Source organism: Wyeomyia smithii, chromosome 2, assembly GCF_029784165.1.
Source record: "Wyeomyia smithii strain HCP4-BCI-WySm-NY-G18 chromosome 2, ASM2978416v1, whole genome shotgun sequence".
Lineage (NCBI taxonomy): Eukaryota > Metazoa > Arthropoda > Insecta > Diptera > Culicidae > Wyeomyia > Wyeomyia smithii.
In genome coordinates, this window is record NC_073695.1 from 21,388,888 (window position 1) to 21,410,409 (window position 21,522).

At 37.0% G+C, this 21,522-nt stretch overlaps 1 protein-coding gene across 1 annotated transcript; it reads right to left on the reverse strand.

Moving 5' to 3' along the window:
* Window positions 1-7,179: 7,179 nt before the first annotated feature.
* LOC129719514 (zinc finger MYM-type protein 1-like) lies at window positions 7,180-9,029 on the reverse strand. The gene is made up of 3 exons (XM_055670909.1): window positions 8,600-9,029; window positions 8,037-8,498; window positions 7,180-7,904 (listed from the first exon to the last, which is right to left on the reverse strand). Exons 1-3 carry the CDS (start codon window positions 9,027-9,029, stop codon window positions 7,180-7,182), a joined length of 1,617 nt encoding a protein of 538 aa, XP_055526884.1.
* Window positions 9,030-21,522: the final 12,493 nt, after the last annotated feature.

Genomic DNA, 21,522 nt, shown 5'->3' on the forward strand with positions numbered 1-21,522 from the left:
TCAAAAGTGTTCTGTTTTCGTATTTAGGAAGAACTAGAGGATTTCGCCAAGGAAAGTGACGTAGGGCCAGCCGGATAAATCTTCGCTGAACGCCTTCAATTCTATCGATCCAGCACGTATCTACAGGATTCCAGACAATACAAGTGGTCTCACCAGCGAAAAATACAAGGAACTTTAGGGGCCATCCACATACCACGTGGGCAGCTTCCATTGCAGTAATACACTGCCGCTATTCGCATAATAGTCCTATGTAAAATTCGGGTGTTTTCTTGTTGTTTTGCTATTTTGGCATGCCACGCACGCCGAAAAGGACCCATTTCCGCTAAAAAAAAAAACACACAAAATTTTACATAGGACTGTTATGTGAATAGCGACAGTACAGGTGCTGGTAAAGTCCAACAAATTCGTGAAAACAGATCTCCCAGGCATGAAATCGTGCTGATCATTAGAGATGTAGCCCATAGACTGGCTACGAATCACATCACTGACGAATATTTCGAATAGCTTTGACTCTGCAGATTGTTATTGTTATGCCGCGATAATTTCTTACATTTCTCTTGTCGCCAACTTTGAACATGAGAAACATAAACGATTGCTTCCAAGCTCCAGGGAAAACTGCATCGTTCAGCGAGCGGGTGAAAATGGCTGCGTGTGGCTCAGCAAAATCAACAGCACAGCGACAGAACATCACCGTCGGTATACCGTCAAGTCAGGAGAATTTGAAATTTTCAGCTTTTTCGCAGCAGAGATAACCGTTGCAAGGATAATCACAAACGACGTTAGATTCATGCAGTCCACCGGAACGTCTGATGCAGCAGACTCAGCTTCGATTTCAGAGGCAGGAGTTTCGCCGTACAGCGATGCAAAAAATTTAGCGAAGAGCTCTCTTTTGCTTCAACGTTATCCAACCCAGCACACCAGAAGTCGTACAAGGATGTTAATTTCAAGTCGCTCAAATGTGCATGTCAGGTTTGAAATTACATAAAAAACAAAATTAAATTTGTTTATATCGTATAAAACATAAATCCTATAGGTTATATATGAAGCCATTTAATTGTAAAATGCGTCAATCCTCTAAGTCGTATAGAATGTAATTTAAAGTTTTGAATGAGGCCATTTAAGAGAGCATGCGAAGTTATAAAATATCGTAACCAATTTTTCCTTACAATGTACGTATATGGCCTGCAGATTTGTACACATAGGTGCATTTCATGCATCTTATATGGTCATTTTTTACCAAATGAGGGTTTACTTAACAGAGTTGAGCGCGATTTATATGAACCAATTTGTTTGCTGGGCAAGACCTCATTGCACGGCATTGTAGAATTTTTACACAAACTTAAACTATCCACGTGGAATTTGAATGGTCCTTAAATTGCGTCTCATATTCTAAAACTCATTAAAGTCGTTTTAGGCTGCTCAAATTTGTTCTATCAGCAAAGTTTCACTCCAAATACATCAAAGCAATGAAGTGATCAAAGTCATTCCGTAGAAATGACTGATATAAAAATTCTAGATATCAAACTTCAAACGTTTCAATCAAACATCATTTCAAACATGATAATTCAATGCGAAATCAATTCTGTATTAAGTATATTCATAAGATATTTCACATACATTCATAAAAGTGATCAAAGTTACCCCCGTTTAAGTATTGTATCGCAAATAAAAAGACAAATATATTATTCAGTTGTAGCGAAAAAAACTGCGCAACAGTTGAGCAAAATGATTTTAGAAAAATGAACTATGAAGGAATTATAATTGTGTGCAGCGCCTGCGAAATTCAATTTCAATTAAAAATCGTTAGACGATAGTGACGCTGTTGAGCTTTACCTGCAATTTGAAAAAATTAGTCCGTGTTCCTAAATTGGGAAATCTTTATATTGGATGGTATTTGGCCATTTCAGGTTGCATCTCAAAAACCGGAGGTAACCATTTTGTATCCGCAATACGACATCCACGGACGATTTCTGGTCTCAGGGCATACTTCAAGTTTTGAAAATACACTTTTTGGGCTGTTTACAGATACAGGAGGTGAATTTCACAAATCCTGGCTCAAAATTTACGCATATAATAGACAGTTTTCTCCTTTTCAATTATTGTTCCTAAACTTTATTATGTTAACCCCAGAAAAGACTCATTTGGACCTGTTTGATGGTACTCAACTCGTGCCTCTCTAGAAAACTCATCTTTGCTATTACTGGTTTTGTAATCTCTGGCAACTACGTTCATAGTGTAATATCTCTTCATTTTCAATCTGTAAACAGTGAGGTGAGCTAGCGAACAAAAATTTGGCGTTTCCAATTAAGGTGGAACCTCATTGAATCCAAAAATGGCCGACTTCGAGTCACCACTTCGAATTTTCGAAAGCACAAGACTCGAAAATAGTTAATGCGTTCCCTGTGAAAATGCTATTTTATGTTTGGTGTGGTGAAGCAAACATAAAATAGAGTGGTGACTCGAAGTCGGCCATTTTTGGATTCGATGAAGTTTCACCTTAAATACATGAAACTGGATCGCTTCGGAAGAGATTCTGCATATGTAGTGAGAAAAGAGGACTGTAATGAACCAAAAATTTGCACCAATTAAAATGCAGCGTGTGAAGTCTGACCAACAGTGTTTCCCTGCAGAAGCGCATGCAAACGCGTAGCTGTCATTTATTTTATTTTTTTGTCTTTGTTGCGCGGTATTGAGACACAAAAAGTAATAAAAAGGTGGTCTAAATTATCTCCAATTCTATTGGATGTAGATATTTGACCATTTGACTGCCATCTTGGATTAATCATGACGTCTTAAGTTTTTTCACCACAAACGATCAAAATAATGGTGGCAGTGTTCTGAAACAAAAATAATAATAATAATAAGTTTATTTTTGGCTTCGGTCCATGTAGATATCATTCAATGGCCATTTTGATCTGTCTGTTTTGAATCTTATTTCAGATTTTAAAATGACATCTCAAGTTGATAAGCTTGGTCTCTTGGTGTGGTATTGATCTTGGGCTTGGTCTCTGGGTCTCTTGGTCTCTTAGTCTCTTGGTCTCAGCTCTTTGGGTCTCTTATTTTTTCGGTTTCGGTCTTGATGTTGGTCTTAATCTTGCTATCTAGGTCTCGGGCTTTCCTTCTTGGTCTTGATGTTGATCGACCTTGGTCTTTGTTTTGGTTTTGGTCTTGGTTTCTTAGTCTCGGGGTATCTTGGTCTCTTGGTCTTTTAGTCTTGATCTTGGTTTTGGCCTCTTGGTCTTGGTCATGATTTTGGTCTTGGTCTCTTGGTCTTTTAGTCTCTTAATTTCTTGGTGTTTTGGTTTTAATCTTGGTCTTGTTCTCTTGGTCATGGTCTTGGTATTGTTAGCACTTGGTTTTGCTTTGGATTATTTGTAGTATGGCCTGTATATAGCGAGAAAGACATTAGCACCCATTGCTATTATATATATTACCTCTGTCAATAAGTGCAGTCAACAGTGGCTATAACATCTCTAACGATTTTACAGCTCTTCATCGTTTCACACAGATCGGACTAACTTCACAGTAATGCAATCTCCGATGATACAAAGGCAACTACAAGGAACGGTGATAGCATTTTACCTGTACGGTGAACATTTGAAACTAGCAAAAATTCTACCATTTTGTCGTTGGCGACTAGCCCAGTAACGTAAGGTACACTATAGTACAGCAAAGTGTGATGCAAGTGGCAGCCGCTCGCATGAGATAATTAAATTACAGCTTGTAGCATGCTTCTCGCGTGCAGGTATTTATTTTGAGCTAAGCAAACTGACACATGAAAGAGCAACTTTTCAAATTTACATATATCCGTGGCTCGTACCGGTGTTCGGCAGAATGCACCTGGAAAGCTAGGTAAACTGTGTATTCCGTTCGCATCAGCAACATTGTCGGCGCCGCTCTGCTTGGAAATGATTTCCCATTAGTGCCTGGTCTTCATTGTTTCTTGCCACTCATTTCCCGTTGTAGCTGCGGCAGTACTAACACACAGTCGGATGAAGCCAGCTGGAATTAGTAACGACTTCCAGAGGCCAGCTAGCGACGTTGTCATGCGATTGGCGCGGCGTCTGGTTGCGAAGAGCCCGGCGAGGTGTCATAAGCAAAGAGGAAAGTTGCCGAGACTAGTGTCACTGGCGCAAAAGCCATTCACCCCACTATAAGTTAACGTTTTCGGAGAGCTTTAAAACCCATGGCACACACACAACCGTCACCAGGTAGGCAACCAGAGTCAAAGAGTTAGAAAACATTTTCCAAAACTGGGTCAAAAGCGGAACGCCAGAATATTAAGTACACATTTTCTCCTGGTGGGAATTCACCTGCAAAGGTGATAAATTAGAACGGATCCCATTAGCTATTCCGGTTTCATAATCTCGACCGGGTGCTATTTATTTGGGACCGAACGGAAATAGCTCATCCTCATTCCACTGGTGATGTTGCTGTTGCTGCTACTGTTGGGGTGTGGAGCGAGTGCATGTGCAACGTATCTATCGTTTCAGATCCAGCAAAGGCAGGATGGATTGCTGCAGTGCTTTTCTATTTTTTCAACCTGTGACGTTCACATGACCTGATGGAGAGGTGTCCTATTAAAGCTAGAGTTGGCTGCAAAATTGATTGCAAGTTAGGTTGTTAGTTTTTTATACATTGATAATTTCAATTCGGCGTATGCGTGTTGATGTTCAACAACACACAGTTTGATGACCTTCGTACTTTCCACACCCGTATTTGTAAACGTAATAACAATAAATTCTCCCTAAATAACGGTATCTCCAGCAAATAAAAATATACTAGAGTTCATAATCTCTCCACGTTTACACATCGTTTTCGATCCAAGACGTTAATTGTTCTCCAGAGGTCAAATTGGCCAGTTTCTCGCCTTATTTCGGGTGGACGTTAATTTTCACCGAATCATCGTGCCGTACTAGTTGCAAAATTTAGAGGCAACCAGGAAAAAAAACAGACACAATTCAGGTAAATTAATGGCGGACCAACCCAACCGGAAGGTATGTAAATTAATCGCCCCAAATCCCGGTGCTGGGTGTGGCGCTAAGGACGATGCCAACAGATGGAAAAAATCACATGCGTATTGTAATGAGAAATCATGACCATTGGTCGAGTGGTAATCATGCCACTGTAAATGAAATGGGGATTATTAACTAGCTCATTTGATGATACCTGACAGAGGAAAGTATAATGGGATGATGCTAATTTTCCCACCCAGCCACGAAGAAATCTTCCAACAATTGTGATTAAATCTTTTAATACTGGTAATCTATTTCCCACGGTAAGCGCGAAACCCTAGTTTTCGTGTGCGGGAGCCAAGTCATTAAGCATCCATTTCTCTTTGAACATTAATTTAATAAGTGCACGTTGCTCAGAAGCATAATTGCTTCTTCCATGCGGCAACTTCGAGCGGGTGCAATGTGACAAATTTCTATCCCGACAATTAATTTTCAAAGTGCTTAACTGTAATTTAATTTCACCTCACGCGGCAAACTTGCGCGAGCACCCGTCGACGCCGTTGTCGTCATCGTGAAAACCATGTTCTATTGCTTGTAAACTTTGAAGCGGAAAATATTCTCGTCACCTGTGTTCGGGCGAGTCTCGTGATGTCAACGCTGTGCTGTGCTGGAGAAACGAAATAAAAAAAACCTGTCTTTGTCATATCCCCTCACCGCCGGTGGTAGATAATTAACCGGTGGAACAAGGTACCTACTGCGAACAGACTGAGCAGAAGATGAGAGAAAATTTGTTCAAATCCACAAACCAACCGACGAACATTTCAACTTATCGCTTGGGGTAGGTATATTGTTCCTGGTTAGAGCAGCAGCAGTTTGCTTGGGCACCCAGCGATGTCGAGCGGGAAAGCTGGCCACGGTCCAAGAGTATTAACACCTGGCTAGGTTTCTCGATAAAAGTCGTAATTTATATTTGTCATCACATCGCAGCCTCACTGGGCTGGTTGATGATAGTTGCTTCCTGCTAGAGACTGTCATATGTTCGTATGACAGATTTCATTTTGTATGCATAATTCTGACTCTCATCATTAATCTTTTTAAAATTGATTTTTAATTTTTGACTTTTGAGTTTGCACTTTTGAACATTGACTTTTGGACTAAGGACTTTCATATTTTTGTTTTAGTATGTATAACTTCTGAAATTTGACTTTTTAAAGTTTTGTTTGGGGATTGAATTTTAAATTTTAATATTCTTATTTTGAATTTTGTCTTTGAAATTTCGTCTTTTGATTTTGGATTTTTGATACAGTCATACCTCGATATAAGGCAACCTCGATATAACGTAACTTTTTAAAATGTATTGAAATTGAAAATAAATGATACAGCAACTGTTTTTGGGCTATAAATTGTTTCAAAAAAGTAGGAGGGTGGTATTCAAGACACGACCGCATGACGTTGACTACCGTATTCTTAAAAAAAAAAATATTCCATTGAAGCAAATAGTAGAGGGAATTGCAACGCTTCTTTTACAAAACTTCTGTAACAAAATTTCGAGGCTCCAAAAGGTACCAGTTTCCGATTATTCTCGTCCAGAACTCCAGCCATTTCAGTATTTTGCAGTAGCCATTTATTACTAACAGCCACCAGCATAACGGGTGAAACCGGCACGAGATGACCGGTACTATTTTGTCTTTCCTCCTTTCAGCTGCTAACACCTAGCGCTGTCGTGAAATTAACATCAACATAAACATGCATTTTTGCAAGGTTTTTTTCCGCTAGCAACAGCAATTGTAAAACATAAAATTCAACTAACCGCTTCTATTATAAAACTGCGAGGCACCAAAAGGTGCCAGTTGCCGATTTCTTGTTTACTGGTTTCCGTCCAGAATTCCAGCCATTTTAGTATTTTGCAGTAGCCACCAGCATCACGGGTCAAACCGGCACGAGATGACCGGTACTATTTTGTTTTTCCTCCTTTTAGCTGCTAACACCGAGCGTCCGTATGTACCCGGTACGGTTTAATAATGAAACTGATGGGGTGAAATGTTCGAACGATACGTTTTATACCAAGGCTTCGTCAGATAATTAGAAAGAGGGAGGGGCTACATAGATGATGGCAGAGGCGACGCGTGACCAAGTGGGCCACCTGTTCAATCGACATTTGCAACATTAAAACAACAGTATTGCAATAACAGATTTTAAAAGTTTTATTTATCAACATTTATTTTTATAACAAAGGAATCCTTCGGTTTACTTTTAACGCAAACTTGTCGATAATATCGTCGTAAAATAATGGCGTCAGCATCATCTCATGGAGTAAATCTTTCTCCACAGCCATAACCATAATACCAAATAATCGATTCTGCGCCGATTCAGACCGCAAATAATTTTTGATCCGTCGGAGAACCGAAAACGTTCGTTCGACGGACGCCGTTGTATTAGGCAATGTCAGTATCATTCTGGCCAGCCGAAGCGTTTCGGAGAAAGTTTGATGCAGGTTTTGTCCAAGGATAAACGAAATTAAATACAATATATTTTTGCCTCTGAACTCTTCGCGCGAGTAAAGAACGGTCAGCTCATTATACAGCTTCGCTTCATCGAATTTAGAATGGTACGAAATAAGCATTTTCAAATTCTTTGTAGGGAATGTGACATTGAATTCGGCAATTTTTTCGTGATTCAACAAAATGATGAATTTGTATTCATCTAGTTCTTTGAATCGTTTAGACATTTCGTCAATAATTTTGTCAATGATAAAGTCATATATGGGACGATAATTGATACCGTTGCTATCAGTGATCGTTTCGCCAGAAACATCAATTGCATCATTAAGCGTTCTGTAGAAATGATGCTCTGCTTTGAGCTCTTCGATAGAAGCGAGGCAAGCCTTGACGTTACGTAAACATTCTACTACGTCCAATTCTTTTGTTTGCAAAATTTGATACAGTACATCTGTATGTGCAAAAATATTAGCAAAAAGTTTGAGCAAGAATACGGTATTGAATTCAAGCATGAATGCGTGAAGACCTCTGGCTGTTGTACAAGTTTCAGCATCAAAGACACTGTCGCCAAGATAAATCTCACCTAAACATTCATTAATCGCTGCATAATTCGAATCAATTATTTTGATCATACGCGAATTATACGACCATTTGGTCTTGCAAGCATTTGGTATGTGGGTCTCCATAAATTGCTTTAATGTCTCGCTGCGTTTAGGTGACTGCGAGAAAAATGCCGCGAGTGATGAGATCGTGTTGAAAAACCTTGCTGATTTCTTGTTATTTGTGCACGAGTGAAGTAGCACCAAATTAAGCACATGTGCGCGGCAGTGGATATATCCAGCTTTTGGAAACCGTTGCTTCACCAATGTTTGCACTCCAGATTTGTCCCCGGACATTACAGCAGCTCCATCATAGCTCTGAGCTACAACTTTGTCACCATCAAGACCAAAATACGCTGCTATTTCATCAACGTGTCCGGCCAACGCAGCGGCGGTTTTGTCACTGCTAACGTCTGCCAATCTAACGAGCCTTTCAACTGGTGTTCCTAAAATTTTGATGAACAAAAAAATGTTTGAGCCTCGTTGAATTAAAAAAAAATCAACTATTTAACATATTTGCAAAATTTATTTTATGAATATTTCTTACCATCGGGTCGTAAGTAGCGCAGAGTACAAGATAGTTGCGATAACCGAGCCGAATCTGTTGATTCATCCATCATAATGGACACGAACTCAGCATCAAGAACTTCTCTTTTAATTGTTTGAAGCATGTAGCTTTCAATGCATTCTATAAGCTCGTTCTGAATTCCTCCCGACGTTCCGCTGAAAACTTTATTATTTATAAAATCCTGGAACGCTGGATCCCTGGCGGCGATCAACGTGCAGAGGTCGTTATAATTTCCTCTGTTCGTGGAATCGGAACATTCATAATGTCCGCGAAAGGCGAGACCGTGAGTGCCAAGGAAACAGGTGATCTCAATTAAAGTTCGCATACCCTTCCGGTTTTTCATTACTTCTTCGTTATGCTTATTGCGGGCGATCTGCCGGCTATGGTCAAGTGCTTCGTCTAACCTCATTTGCCCGAACATCGATAAGGCAAGTGAATTGTTTATGTGATCTTTAGAGCTCGAATGCGTTTTAATTGACGCAGAAAGGTGATTCAGATCACTATATCCTTCCTTGCTCCAAACATTTTTTTCATTGGCGCTACGGAAAAGCAAACATGGCCAGCAGAAAAGTTTATTTAATTTCGCCGATCCACACAGCCATTGCTGGTCATACGATACCACATTAAAGTTGCGGGACATAATTTTCCCCTTCAACTTATACGTGGATTTTAATTGTTCCATAGGTGGACGAGGAACCGGATGTCCAATAACTTTAATTTTTTCTTCCATGGTTCTGGCGGCAAACGGGCGCTTTAGCATTTGCTCAATAATGCAATGATCCATAACGTTGCCCATCTGGAAATCCACGCAAACAATCTCCAGTAGGTATATGGTAGTTTGTGATGATTAATTGAAATATAATATGATGAAGTAATTAAGCTTTACTCACCACGTATCGTTCCTTAAACGAGATTGAAATTTCACACAAGAAAGCAACAGAAATTTGAAAGATGGAGCAATGGTAGTCTTAGCCGTCACAAACAAATCAAAAGCAACCGTAACGTGAGCAGTCAAACATGTACTATACCGACTATACCATTCTAGTTACCATACTATGGTTCAAGTTATTGAATGAACAACATCGAGAAAAAAGGCTTGAATCGAAACCACACATCAACGAAAAAACACCACTACATCTACAATAACCATGAATGAATTTGTTCGATTTTTCATTTGTATCGCACTCAGTGCTGCGCGACACTTTTTTTCTCACGTGAAGAATAATGTCATCAATGAGGAAATACATGAAAACCCTTCGCTGCACTCTCGGCTTTGCATCGACCTGACGCTCGCTTGAGCGTTGAGTGCTGTGTACTCTCGCGGCCTCTCTCAAATTTCAATGAACGAACATCAAAGAATGGTGGGCGTGGGGGTCGGCGTCGGCGGTATCGTTTCCATCGGCTTGGTTCAACATAATTTTTGAACCGCAAATGTCATTTTTACGCAAGGCTGCGCATTAGTAGTGGTGCACGCTTTATGTACATAACTGGCTGCGTACGCTATAGTACTTGAAAATGCAGAGAAGTGTTTGAATGTATGCTAGTTCAGATAAATGATTTGAACAAACGGTAGTCATTACTGCTTATCTCGTTGTGTTGTGTTGTATTACGGGTGGGCTGTGTTGCGGGTGGGTTGAGTAGTGTAGAGTGTGTTTAGCCAGGTTATATTCTTCACGGTAGAGAAATAAATAGAAATTGAAATTGGTGGAAATAAATTGAAAATCAAAAAAATGTTCGAATGTTCGAAATAACATTAAGGTTACAATAAAACTCAATGATGTCAGATCCATGCTACAAATGAGAAATAATTCGAGTAATTGTTCCGAAATTGTCTACCTGTCCTATGAACAGGTTGAACAGGTGGACGAGACGCCTCTGGATGATGGAATGGTAGAGACAAATGTTTCTTGAAAGCTGCGCCGGCCGCTGTCATAATATTAACACCAACACAAACATGCATTTTTGCAAGGTTTTTTCCGCTAGCAGCAGCATTTGGTAAAACAGAAAATTCAATTTGCCGCTTCTGTAACAAAATTTAGAGGCACCAAAAGGTGCCAGTTGCCGATTACATTGTTGTTTTCTGGTTAATCTACTAAAAGCCACCAGCATAACGGGTGAAACCGGCACGAGATGACCGGTACTATTTTGTCTTTCCTCCTTTCAGCTGCTAACACCTAGCGCTGTCGTGAAATTAACATCAACATAAACATGCATTTTTGCAAGGTTTTTTTCCGCTAGCAACAGCAATTGTAAAACATAAAATTCAACTAACCGCTTCTATTATAAAACTGCGAGGCACCATAAGGTGCCAGTTGCCGATTTCTTGTTTACTGGTTTCCGTCCAGAATTCCAGCCATTTTAGTACTTTGCAGTAGCCACCAGCATCACGGGTCAAACCGGCACGAGATGACCGGTACTATTTTGTTTTTCCTCCTTTTAGCTGCTAACACCGAGCGTCCGTATGTATCCGGTACGGTTTAATAATGAAACTGATGGGGTGAAATGTTCGAACGATACGTTTTATACCAAGGCTTCGTCAGATAAATAGAAAGAGGAAGGGGCTACATAGATGATGGAATGGTAGAGACAAATGTTTCTTGAAAGCTGCGCCGGCCGCTGTCATAATATTAACACCAACACAAACATGCATTTTTGCAAGGTTTTTTCCGCTAGCAGCAGCATTTGGTAAAACAGAAAATTCAATTTGCCGCTTCTGTACCAAAATTTCGAGGCACCAAAAGGTGCCAGTTGCCGATTATAGTTTCCTGGTTAGTCCGTCCAGAATTCCAGCCATTTAAGTGTTTTGCAGTAGCCATTTACTACTAAAGCCACCAGCATTACAGGTGAAACCGGCACGAGATGACCGGTACTATTTTGTATTTCCTCCTTTCAGCTGCTATCACCTAGCGTCCGCATGTCACTGGTGCGGTTTTGGAATCAGAATGATGGGGCGCCGGCCGCTGTCGTAATATTAACACCAACAAAAAGATGCATATTTGCAAGGTTTTTTCCGCTAGCAGCAGCATAAACATCGGAAACAGAAAGTGACAACAACAATAACAACAAAGTCAGATCGATTGTATCCGTTAGTGTCGACTGTGCTTGGGAAGAGAGGTAGTGATTGGCTGCGCGGTATGATTTAGACAATCGATATTGATTACCAATTTTTCAATAGTGTATCTCAAACAATAGTTTATTTTTGTTACGTAAATTTAACCGTAAAAGAATTTCTGATCGATTGATGCCAAAACCTCGAAAACCTGATTATAGATGACTGCAAAATAAGCGCTCAAAACCTGACCACTTTTCTCTGGTTTTCCCTGGTTGAATTACTAGATTTTCAAATTCAGGGGCCTAACTTCGATATAGACGTTAGTCAACGTCAAAATGTTTGTAGTAAGTATTGAAACCAATGAAACCAATGTGGAAATTGTTCAAAATGGGCATAAGGAAGGTTTAAAAATACTAATAGGTGATGTGAAATAAGTTTTCACGCATCCTTCAGTAACAATTCACAGTCTTGCATCAAATTAAAAAAAAATTATCTGCTTGTTGAAAATTGTTCTAAATGGGCATAAGAATGGTTCAAAAATACTGATAGGTGATGGGAAATAGGTTTTCACGCATCTTTGAGTAACCTTTTGTATTAATTGAAAAAAAAATTGTTTTGCTTCTGCAAAATATTTCTAAATGGGTATAAGAAACTTTTGAATTATTTACATTTGAATTTGAATTTTTACTTTTTGCGTTTGGCTCTTGATTCTTGAATCTTATATCTTATAGTCTTATAACTGTTGAATTCTGTTTGTTGAATACTGAATTTCATAATTTTTGACGCTTGACTGTTGACTTGCCATCTCTAGGCTTTTTACTTTACTTTTTTTTTTTACTTTTACTATAAATTTTTTACTTCTTCCATTTCTCAACCTTCAACCTTCAACTTTTTGCTTTCAACTTTCAGCTTTCAACTTTTAACTTTCAGTTTTCAACTTTTAATTTTCAACTTTCAACTTTCAACCTTCAAATATCCACTTCCAAATATCCACTTTCATCTTTCAACATTCATTTTTCAACTTTCAACCTTCAAATTTTAGCTTTCAATATTCAATTTTCAATTTTCAACTTTCAACTTCCAACTTTCAACTTTTAAAATTTAACTTCAAACTTTCAACATTCAACTTTCATCTTTCAACTTTCAATTTTCAAATTTGAACTTTGTACTTTGAACTTTTAACTTTGAACTTTGAACTTTGAACTTTAAACTTAAAAGTTAAGGTTTTAACTTTTAACTTTTAACTTTTACCTTTAACTTTTAACTTTTAACTTTCAAATTTCAACTTTTAACTTTTAACTTTTAACTTTTAACTTTCAACTTTTAACTTTTAACTTTTAACTTTTAACTTTTAACTTTTAACTCTTAACTTTTAATTTTTAACTTTTAACTTTTAACTTTAAACTTTTAACTTTTAACTTTTAACTTTTAACTTTTAACTTTTAACTTTTAACTTTAACTTTTAACTTTTAACTTTTAACTTTTAACTTTTAACTTTTAACTTTTAACTTTTAACTTTTAACTTTTAACTTTTAACTTTGAACTTTTAACTTTTAACTTTTAACTTTTAACTCTTAACTTTTAACTTTTAACTTTTAACTTTTAACTTTTAACTTTTAACTTTTAACTTTTAACTTTTAACTTTTAACTTTTAACTTTTAACTTTTAACTTTTAACTTTTAACTTTTAACTTTGAACTTTGAACTTTTAACTTTTAACTTTTAACTTTTAACTTTTAACTTTTAACTTTTAACTTTTAACTTTTAACTTTTAACTTTTAACTTTTAACTTTTAACTTTTAACTTTAACTTTTAACTTTTAACTTTTAACTTTTAACTTTTAACTTTTAACTTTTAACTTTCAACTTTTAACTTTTAACTTTTAACTTTTAACTTTTAACTTTTAACTTTTAACTTTTAACTTTTAACTTTGAACTTTTAACTTTTAACTTTTAACTTTTAACTTTTAACTTTTAACTTTTAACTTTTAACTTTTAACTTTTAACTTTTAACTTTTAACTTTTAACTTTTAACTTTTAACTTTTTACATTTTACTTTTTACTTTTTACTTTTTACTTTAAATTCTAAATTTTAGTGCAACGTAAGAACTCGCGAATAAATATTAAACGGGACACAAACACTTATGGTTCTTACAATGTAAAAAAAATTTTTACCTTTTTTACCGACCGGTTTCGGGTAAGCTGTTACCCATCTACGGGGCGATGTCCAACTAATTAGTAGGAGAGAGTTACAATTTCAGTTTGGTGAGGTGGAAGAGAGGCGATAGTATGGGAGCATCATCCTCGTTCATAAGCGGCTGTTCCGATGTCATGATATGCATCGACTCCCATGCATTAAGTTGCGACGATTTCCTAGTATTTTTCAAAATTTTCGCGTTGTCCCAATCGACATTGTGTTGGAGGGAGATAGCATGACTTGCCACACTTGACTCGTTGGCTCGTTTGTTGGCCACAGCTTTCTTATGCTCTTTTGAACGAACTTTGAACTTGCGCCGTGTTTGGCCAATGTACACAGCTGCACAATCCTGGCATTAAATTTTGTAGATTCCAGACTTCTCATTAGACGGAATTTTATCTTTCGCGTTACACAAAAGATCACGTAGTCTGTTTTCACTTTTGTGAGTTACGTGGTAGCCGTGCCTTTTAAGGGCGTTTTTGATCCGGTTTGTAACTTTTGCGTAGAATGGCATGCTGATCCTCTCTAAATTTTCTTTTTCTGGTTGCAGAGTGGTGACTTCGCGTTTGTGTTGTTTCCGTTCGTGTGTGCGGATAATTTTTTCCACAAAATCTTCGTCATATCCGTTTAACTTGGCCGCTTTTTTAATTTTTTCCTTCTCTATCGTGTACTCATCTTTCTCCATCGCCACACTAACAAGGCGATGGGCCATGGAGTGAAAAGCCGCTTGTTTTTGGGCTTTACCTTTACTTTTTACTTTTTACTTTTTACTTTTTACTTTTTACTTTTTACTTTTTACTTTTTACTTTTAACTTTTAACTTTTAACTTTTTACTTTTTACTTTTTACTTTTTACTTTTTACTTTTTACTTTTTACTTTTTACTTTTTACTTTTTACTTTTTACTTTTAACTCTTTACTTTTTACTTTTTACTTTTAACTTTTTACTTTTTTCTTTTAACTTTTTACTTTTAACTTTTAACTTTTAACTTTTAACTTTTTACTCTTTACTTTTTACATTTTACATTTTACTTTTTACTTTTTACATTTTACATTTTACTTTTTACTTTTTACTTTTTACTTTTTACTTTTTACTTTTTACTTTTTACTTTTTACCTTTTACTTTTTACTTTTTACTTTGTACTTTGTACTTTTTACTTTTTACTTTTTACCATTTATTTTTTGCTTTTTACTTTTTACTTTTTATTTTTTTTTACTTTTTACTTTTTACTTTTTACTTTTTTCCCATGACATTTGTATTTAATTATGATTTTTGGTTTTATTTTTTGATTTTTGGCCTTCACTTTTTGGTTTTTGATTGTTGACTTTTGTTTTTTTTTATTTTTCACTTCTGAACAAACCAATTTTTGACACTTAGCTTTTTAAGTTGGAGATTTTATTCTTCACTTTCGATTATTAATGTTTGTCTTTTGACTTGATTTTTGTCTTTTTAAGATTTTGGACCTTAGACCTTTTACCTCAGACCATGGACCATAGACCACAGACCGTAGACTTAAGACCTTTGATCTTAGGCTTTAGACCCTAGATCAGACACCCAAAACCTTAAACTTTATACCTTAAAACTTAGACCTAAAATTTAGGTTTCATATTTTAGTCCTTGAAACTTTAACATTAGATTTTCGTAAGCCGCTAGATTTGATACTTCAGCCAAGAGACTTTAGACTTTAGACCGTAGACTTTATTCTTTAAATTTCGGACTTAATACGCAAGATTTGAAATTTAAGACTGTAGGTTTTCAACCTTAGACCTTCGATTTTAAACCTTAAACCGTACAGTTTAGATTTTAAGATGTGAACCTTGGACTTTAGACCTTTGACCTTAGACCTTGGACCTTTGACCTAAGACATTAGACCTTAGACTTTATGCCTCAGGTCTTAGGTCTTAGACATTATTCCTTAGACCTTATACTTTAGGGCTCAGATCTTAGATCTTAGACCTGAGACTTTATACCTTAGACCTTAGCCTTTTGGCCCTAAACCATAGACCTTTCACCTTAGCTCTTAGACCTTAGACCTTAGATTTTGAACCTAAACCTTATATTTTAGACCTTAAACTTTGAACCTTAGGCTTTAGAGCTTGGACCTTAGACCTTGGACATTGGACCTTCGACCTTGGACCTCGGACTTTAAACATTAGACCCTAGATTTAAGCCTTAGGTCTTCGACATTAGACCTTTGTGCTTAGACTTTAGCCCTAAGGTCTTAGACCTAAGACTTTAGACCTTAAACCTTAGACCTTGAACTTTAGACCTTAGACCTCAGACTTTAAACCTGAAAGCTTTCACTTAAGACCTTAAACCTTGAACCTTAGACCTTAGTCTACACTTTAGACCTTGGATTTTCAACCTTAGACATTAGATCTCAGAAGTTGGGTATTAGACATTAGACCTTAGATCTTTGTTCTTATACCTCAGATCTTAGACCTTAGACCTTAGACTTTAGACCTTGGACCTTAGGCTTCAGGCCTTAGACCTTAGACCTTATACCTTGGACCTTATACCTTGGACCTTAGACCATAGACCTTGGACCTTAGACCTCAGACTTTAAGCCTTATACCTTAGATTTTGCACCTAAACCCTACTTTTAGACCTTAAACTTTGAACCTTAGGCTTTAGAGCTTGGAACTTAGACCTTGGACATTGGACCTTCGACCTTGGACATCTGAGTTTAGACATTAGACCCTAGACTTTAGCCTGAGGTCTTAGAAATTAGACCTTGAGCTTAGACTCTAGCCCTAAGGTCTTAGACCCAAGACTTTAGACCTTAAATCTTAAACCTTAGACCTCAGACTTCAAACCTTAAACCTTACACTTTAGACTCTAAACACTGAACCTTAGAGTTTATATCTACACCATAGACCTTCGATTTTTAACCTTAGACATTAGATCTCAGAAGGTCCTTAGATTTTTGTTTTTAGAACTAGGATCTTAGACCTTAGACCTTAAACCTTAGACATAAGACCTTAACCGTAGAACTTAGACCTAAGACCTTAGACCTTAGAGCTTAGACTTTAGACCTTAGACCTAAGACCTTAGATCTTAGACCTTATGCCTTAGTCCTTGAACCTTATAAATTGGACTTCAGATTCTGGACTCTAATCTTTAAACTTTAAACTTCAGACTTTAGACTTTCGATTCCAGACTTAAGACTTTAGATTTTAGACTTTTGAATTTAAGCTATAAACCTTTGAATATTACCTCCTAACATTCAGTTTTTTATCTTTTGACATCCAAATTTTAATTTTGTTACTTGTTTTTTTTTTTTCCTTTTGATATTTGACTAATGACTTCAACATTCATATTGTGGCCTTCAACTATTATTTTATGACATTTTATTTTTATCTTTCGACAATAAAATTTTCGACGTTTAACTGTTCATTTTTGAATTTACACTTTTGATTCTTGTTTTTTGATTTCTGAATTTGGACTTTTTGCTTTACAATTTTTGGGCTTCTTATTTTCAGCTTTTTTCCTTTTCAACTTTGATATAACTATTCTGTGATTTTTTAAATATTCGATTTTTTTACTTTTGACACTTTTCTTTTGATGTTCAAGTTTTGATTTGATTGGTAAATTTGGACTTTTGACCATCGTTTTTAAATTTCGGTTTTTGATTTTTGACCTGCGATTGGTGTTCTTCAACTACATTATTATTATTATTATTATTATATATTCGTGATGACTTTTTACTCTTGGTTTTTTGATTTCATGCTCCTAACATTTAACTTTCAAACTGTCGATCTTTTGCATTTGATTATTGATTTTGTATACAGAGATATTCGATTTTTGACTTCTGATCTTTGACTAATGACTTTTCATTTTTGAATTTTGAATATTGAATCTTGAATTTTGAATTTTGAATTTTGAATTTTGAATTTTGAATTTTGAATTTTGAATTTTGAATTGCGAATTTTGAAATTTGAATTTTGAATTTAGAATTTTGAATTTTGAATTTTGAATTTTGAACTTTGAATTTTGAATTTTGAATTTTGAATTTTGAATTTTAAATTTTCATTTGATATTTCGACTTTTGCTATGTGGTTTTTGATTTTGACTTGTGATTTTTAATTTTTTTTTTTCGTTTGAATTTCAATTCAAACTTTTGGCCTTTGACTTTACAACTTACAAGTTTTGACATTCTCATATTGAAATTTTTACGTTCAAATTTCATTTTCCGATATTTTACTGCTGTTTTTTAACGTTTGGAAGTTTTCATTTGATTTCTGACTTGGGACTGTAGTTTAAGTTTTGTCTGTCAGTTTTTTCTAACTTGACAGATTGTCTCTCATCTGTTGACATTTTATTTTCGATATATTTTGCTGACCTATTTTTGTATCGTCATTTGTGGCTGTTGGTTTTTTAATTTAAACTTTTTACAGTTGTTTTTCTGATAATAACCATTATTATTTTGAAAGTTGATACAACATCACCCCATTCCAGTCCACGTTCTTTGCCATGAAACGAATCTAAATATAAAAACTGTTTAACTTCAAATTATTATCTGCTTGCTACCCACCAGAGATATATATTGCGCTGTCAGGAAATTCATTACAAAAGCAGCTTATCAGATTCAAATAGCGAGCATTCTGTTACAACCTCCCCGGTGGGCGTCAAACAGCCAAAGGACGCATCAGTTGTCACTAATGACCTATCTTGAGCTTTCGTGTTCCCGTCGGTACAACCCATTCCGGCAAGCTGGCACCCATCTGCCGAGAGCATTTTCCCTCCCTCTTCATTTGACTTTCTCTCGCCCACTTGCCCACTAATTATCAATCAACAAAACATGATAACATCAATTAAACTAATGTTTTGCCGTGTTCGCCGGAAATCGATACCGGCGACATCGAATTACATGTTTCGGTGTTCTACCCGTCCGATCGGATCGTCGAGGATGGCAGCGAAAAAGACGAAACCCGATGTCAGGGGAGGACAGCCGAAAGGTTAATAACGTGCTATTAGGGGGCAAAATAGTACGAACCGAGGGCACCCTCCCGGGGTCGGCTATCATCACTCGTAATTATCGATCCGGGCCAAGTCGATGGTCGCCTCCGGGAATTCAATTTCAAGTGTAGCTTCCACTCAAGTTTTGAACTCCCCGCAACTGTCAGCCAACTGGGGCGAAAAAGTTCAGCGTTGTAAATCGTAATTTTGGGAGGGTATAAATGCAGCAGACAATTTGATTTCCTCCTCCGTAGTAAAACATTCTTTATAGGAGCATTGCGAAATGAGAAAAAAGTGACCAAAATTGATAAATGATTGCATTTTTCGGTACTCCGAATATGGTTAGATAAAGAGAGAACGACATTTTTTTTTGCGAACTCACCAGTCACAAATTGGCGGCGGTGGAAATGGTTCAGTTGAGCGCTTTTCAATTATGGTTAATAAAATTTGAGTGCTTGATAAAAAATATGCACTCGTGATTTTTTCGCATCGAAAAAAATTCATTGCGAAAGTTACGAGCTCAGCTTTTTTTTGGTTATTTTCAGTTGAATTGATGTAGATGAACTTGCACTAAAGAAGACGAAGTAGAACAAAAAACTATGACAAATTGATCACCAGTCTCAACATCAATGCTTTCCTATAAAGAATGCTGACTTGTGTCTAATGGGTTTTAATTAAAATAATTGATACTGATACAAAGGTATAATATTACGTTGTTCAAGCCAAGTCCTAGAAATGTAATAACGACTAGAGACCGATAACACCTCAATCCATAATCCTTGGCTGAACACAACAACATCGTTCGTCTGGAGCTTGCCACAGAGCCAGTGCAGACAGGAGCCGGAGAGACAGAGTAACCGCAAAGCCATCATCAGCAAAAAGTGACAGTTCTCTGTGCTGAAGCGAAACCGTCCGCAGCATAAAGAGCGGGCAGCTAGAAAGCTGCTAAAATCGCATTATTACTCACCGACCAATCAATTATCCATAAAATAATCCAGCCATTCAAAGGCCAATCCTTTTCCGAATTGCCAACAGAATCTTAAGATTCTCCAGAAGCCCTTTGAGGAGCCGAGCATCCGAGAGCATCATCTATTGCCGTTACCGGAGTCGACAAAAGCCACCCACTTCTTCGGCTTGACTTCCTTTTCCGATAGTTCGATTATCGGGCTTGAGCGAAGATCTTTTTGCCAGCCTTCCTGTCGTCCGACGATGGCGGACGTTCGCTTCTTGTGAGAAAGCCAGTCTTACGGTTTCGGACCTCGACTGGAAGTTGTGTGAAACTAAGTATAGCAAACTGTCCTGCAGCAGCAGCAGCAGCAACAGCAAGCAGCTCGGGTTCGCACAAAATTTTCCGTTATCGTTACAGGACCACATTGTTGTCTTTCAACTTGAGTTGGCTTCAGCAGAGAATAGCCTCCCATCCTTGCATCCGGCCGAATGTTCAAGACTTAAGCAACACATCGCATCTCAAGGGTTCAATACATTTTCTTCAGCAATTCATGTGCTTCGGTTTCACGGCTGAGTACACACGGGCTGCCTTCTCCACCGGTACCGGTTCTGTCTCACCTTGACAGAGAAGAAGATTCTGATAAATGTACAAGTGTTCATAATGTCCGTTCTTCTTTGTATCTTGCATCCACTCTTGTTGCCGTGTGTTGGTACTTGTACAAGTTTCCCTCCACCGCCGTCAGCAGCTGGGATGATTGCGGTTTGCGGCAACTTACGGGTTGTTCCGCACAGTCGCAACATTATTGGAAGGCCGACCTCGTGCAGGGCCTCCCTGCATTCATTGGCGAATGAGATCAATCTGATTAGGCCCCGGTCTGGCTTCTATTTTACCGGTCGACTGGACTGCAGCAAACCGGACCGAGTTGTTACTCCTCTCGGGAAGTCATACCTAGTTGAGGATGACACAATCACAACTAGGACTAGGATTGAAGGGAAATTATGACCGTCCAGTCCAGAGCCGAACCAAGGCGGCAATCACTGTTTGATTAGTTTAGATTAATCAGTACGAGTTTGATTTAATTATGTAAAATGTATGGAAGCGATGATTTGTGGAGACATTAACAGATTTCTGACTGCCTGATTTGAATTCATATGCAAGAGTAACGGGTTTTGGATTGAGTATTTCAGTGTTGTTGATGTGATGTCTAGTTTACACACACAAACAATTGTCCTACAAAATTAGATTTTAGAGTTTAACTACAGAGTTTCAACTGACTTTGAGGTAATTAGATTTACTATTTTAATTTTATTAGTATAAAGAAACTGTCTTAATTTGTTACAAATCATTCGTGTTTATTTCTCGTTTCTGGAAAATTTGCAATAGATTTTTTACCCTCATGTTTAGTTTATTTAATAGTTTAGGAATTATTACCTGAATTTCCTTACAGCTAGATCGTAATTTCTTGTCCAAGTAGATTATAAGAAGCGTATAAAAATTAAACATCTAGTGCTTCGATGATTTAAGGTATTTGTTCTTTTTTTTGGACCAGACACCTACCATTCGATTTCTGAGACATTTGGCCTCAATATAACACCAAATTTGACTATCATATTGAGATGTTAGCGTATTCATTAAATCCATAGCCTCCATACTTGATGTTATTTTACTTTGTGAAATATATTAAAACCATACCAAAACTTTTTTCGTTGAACCTGTCCGATTGAGTGAATTTTTCTTTGAATACCCGT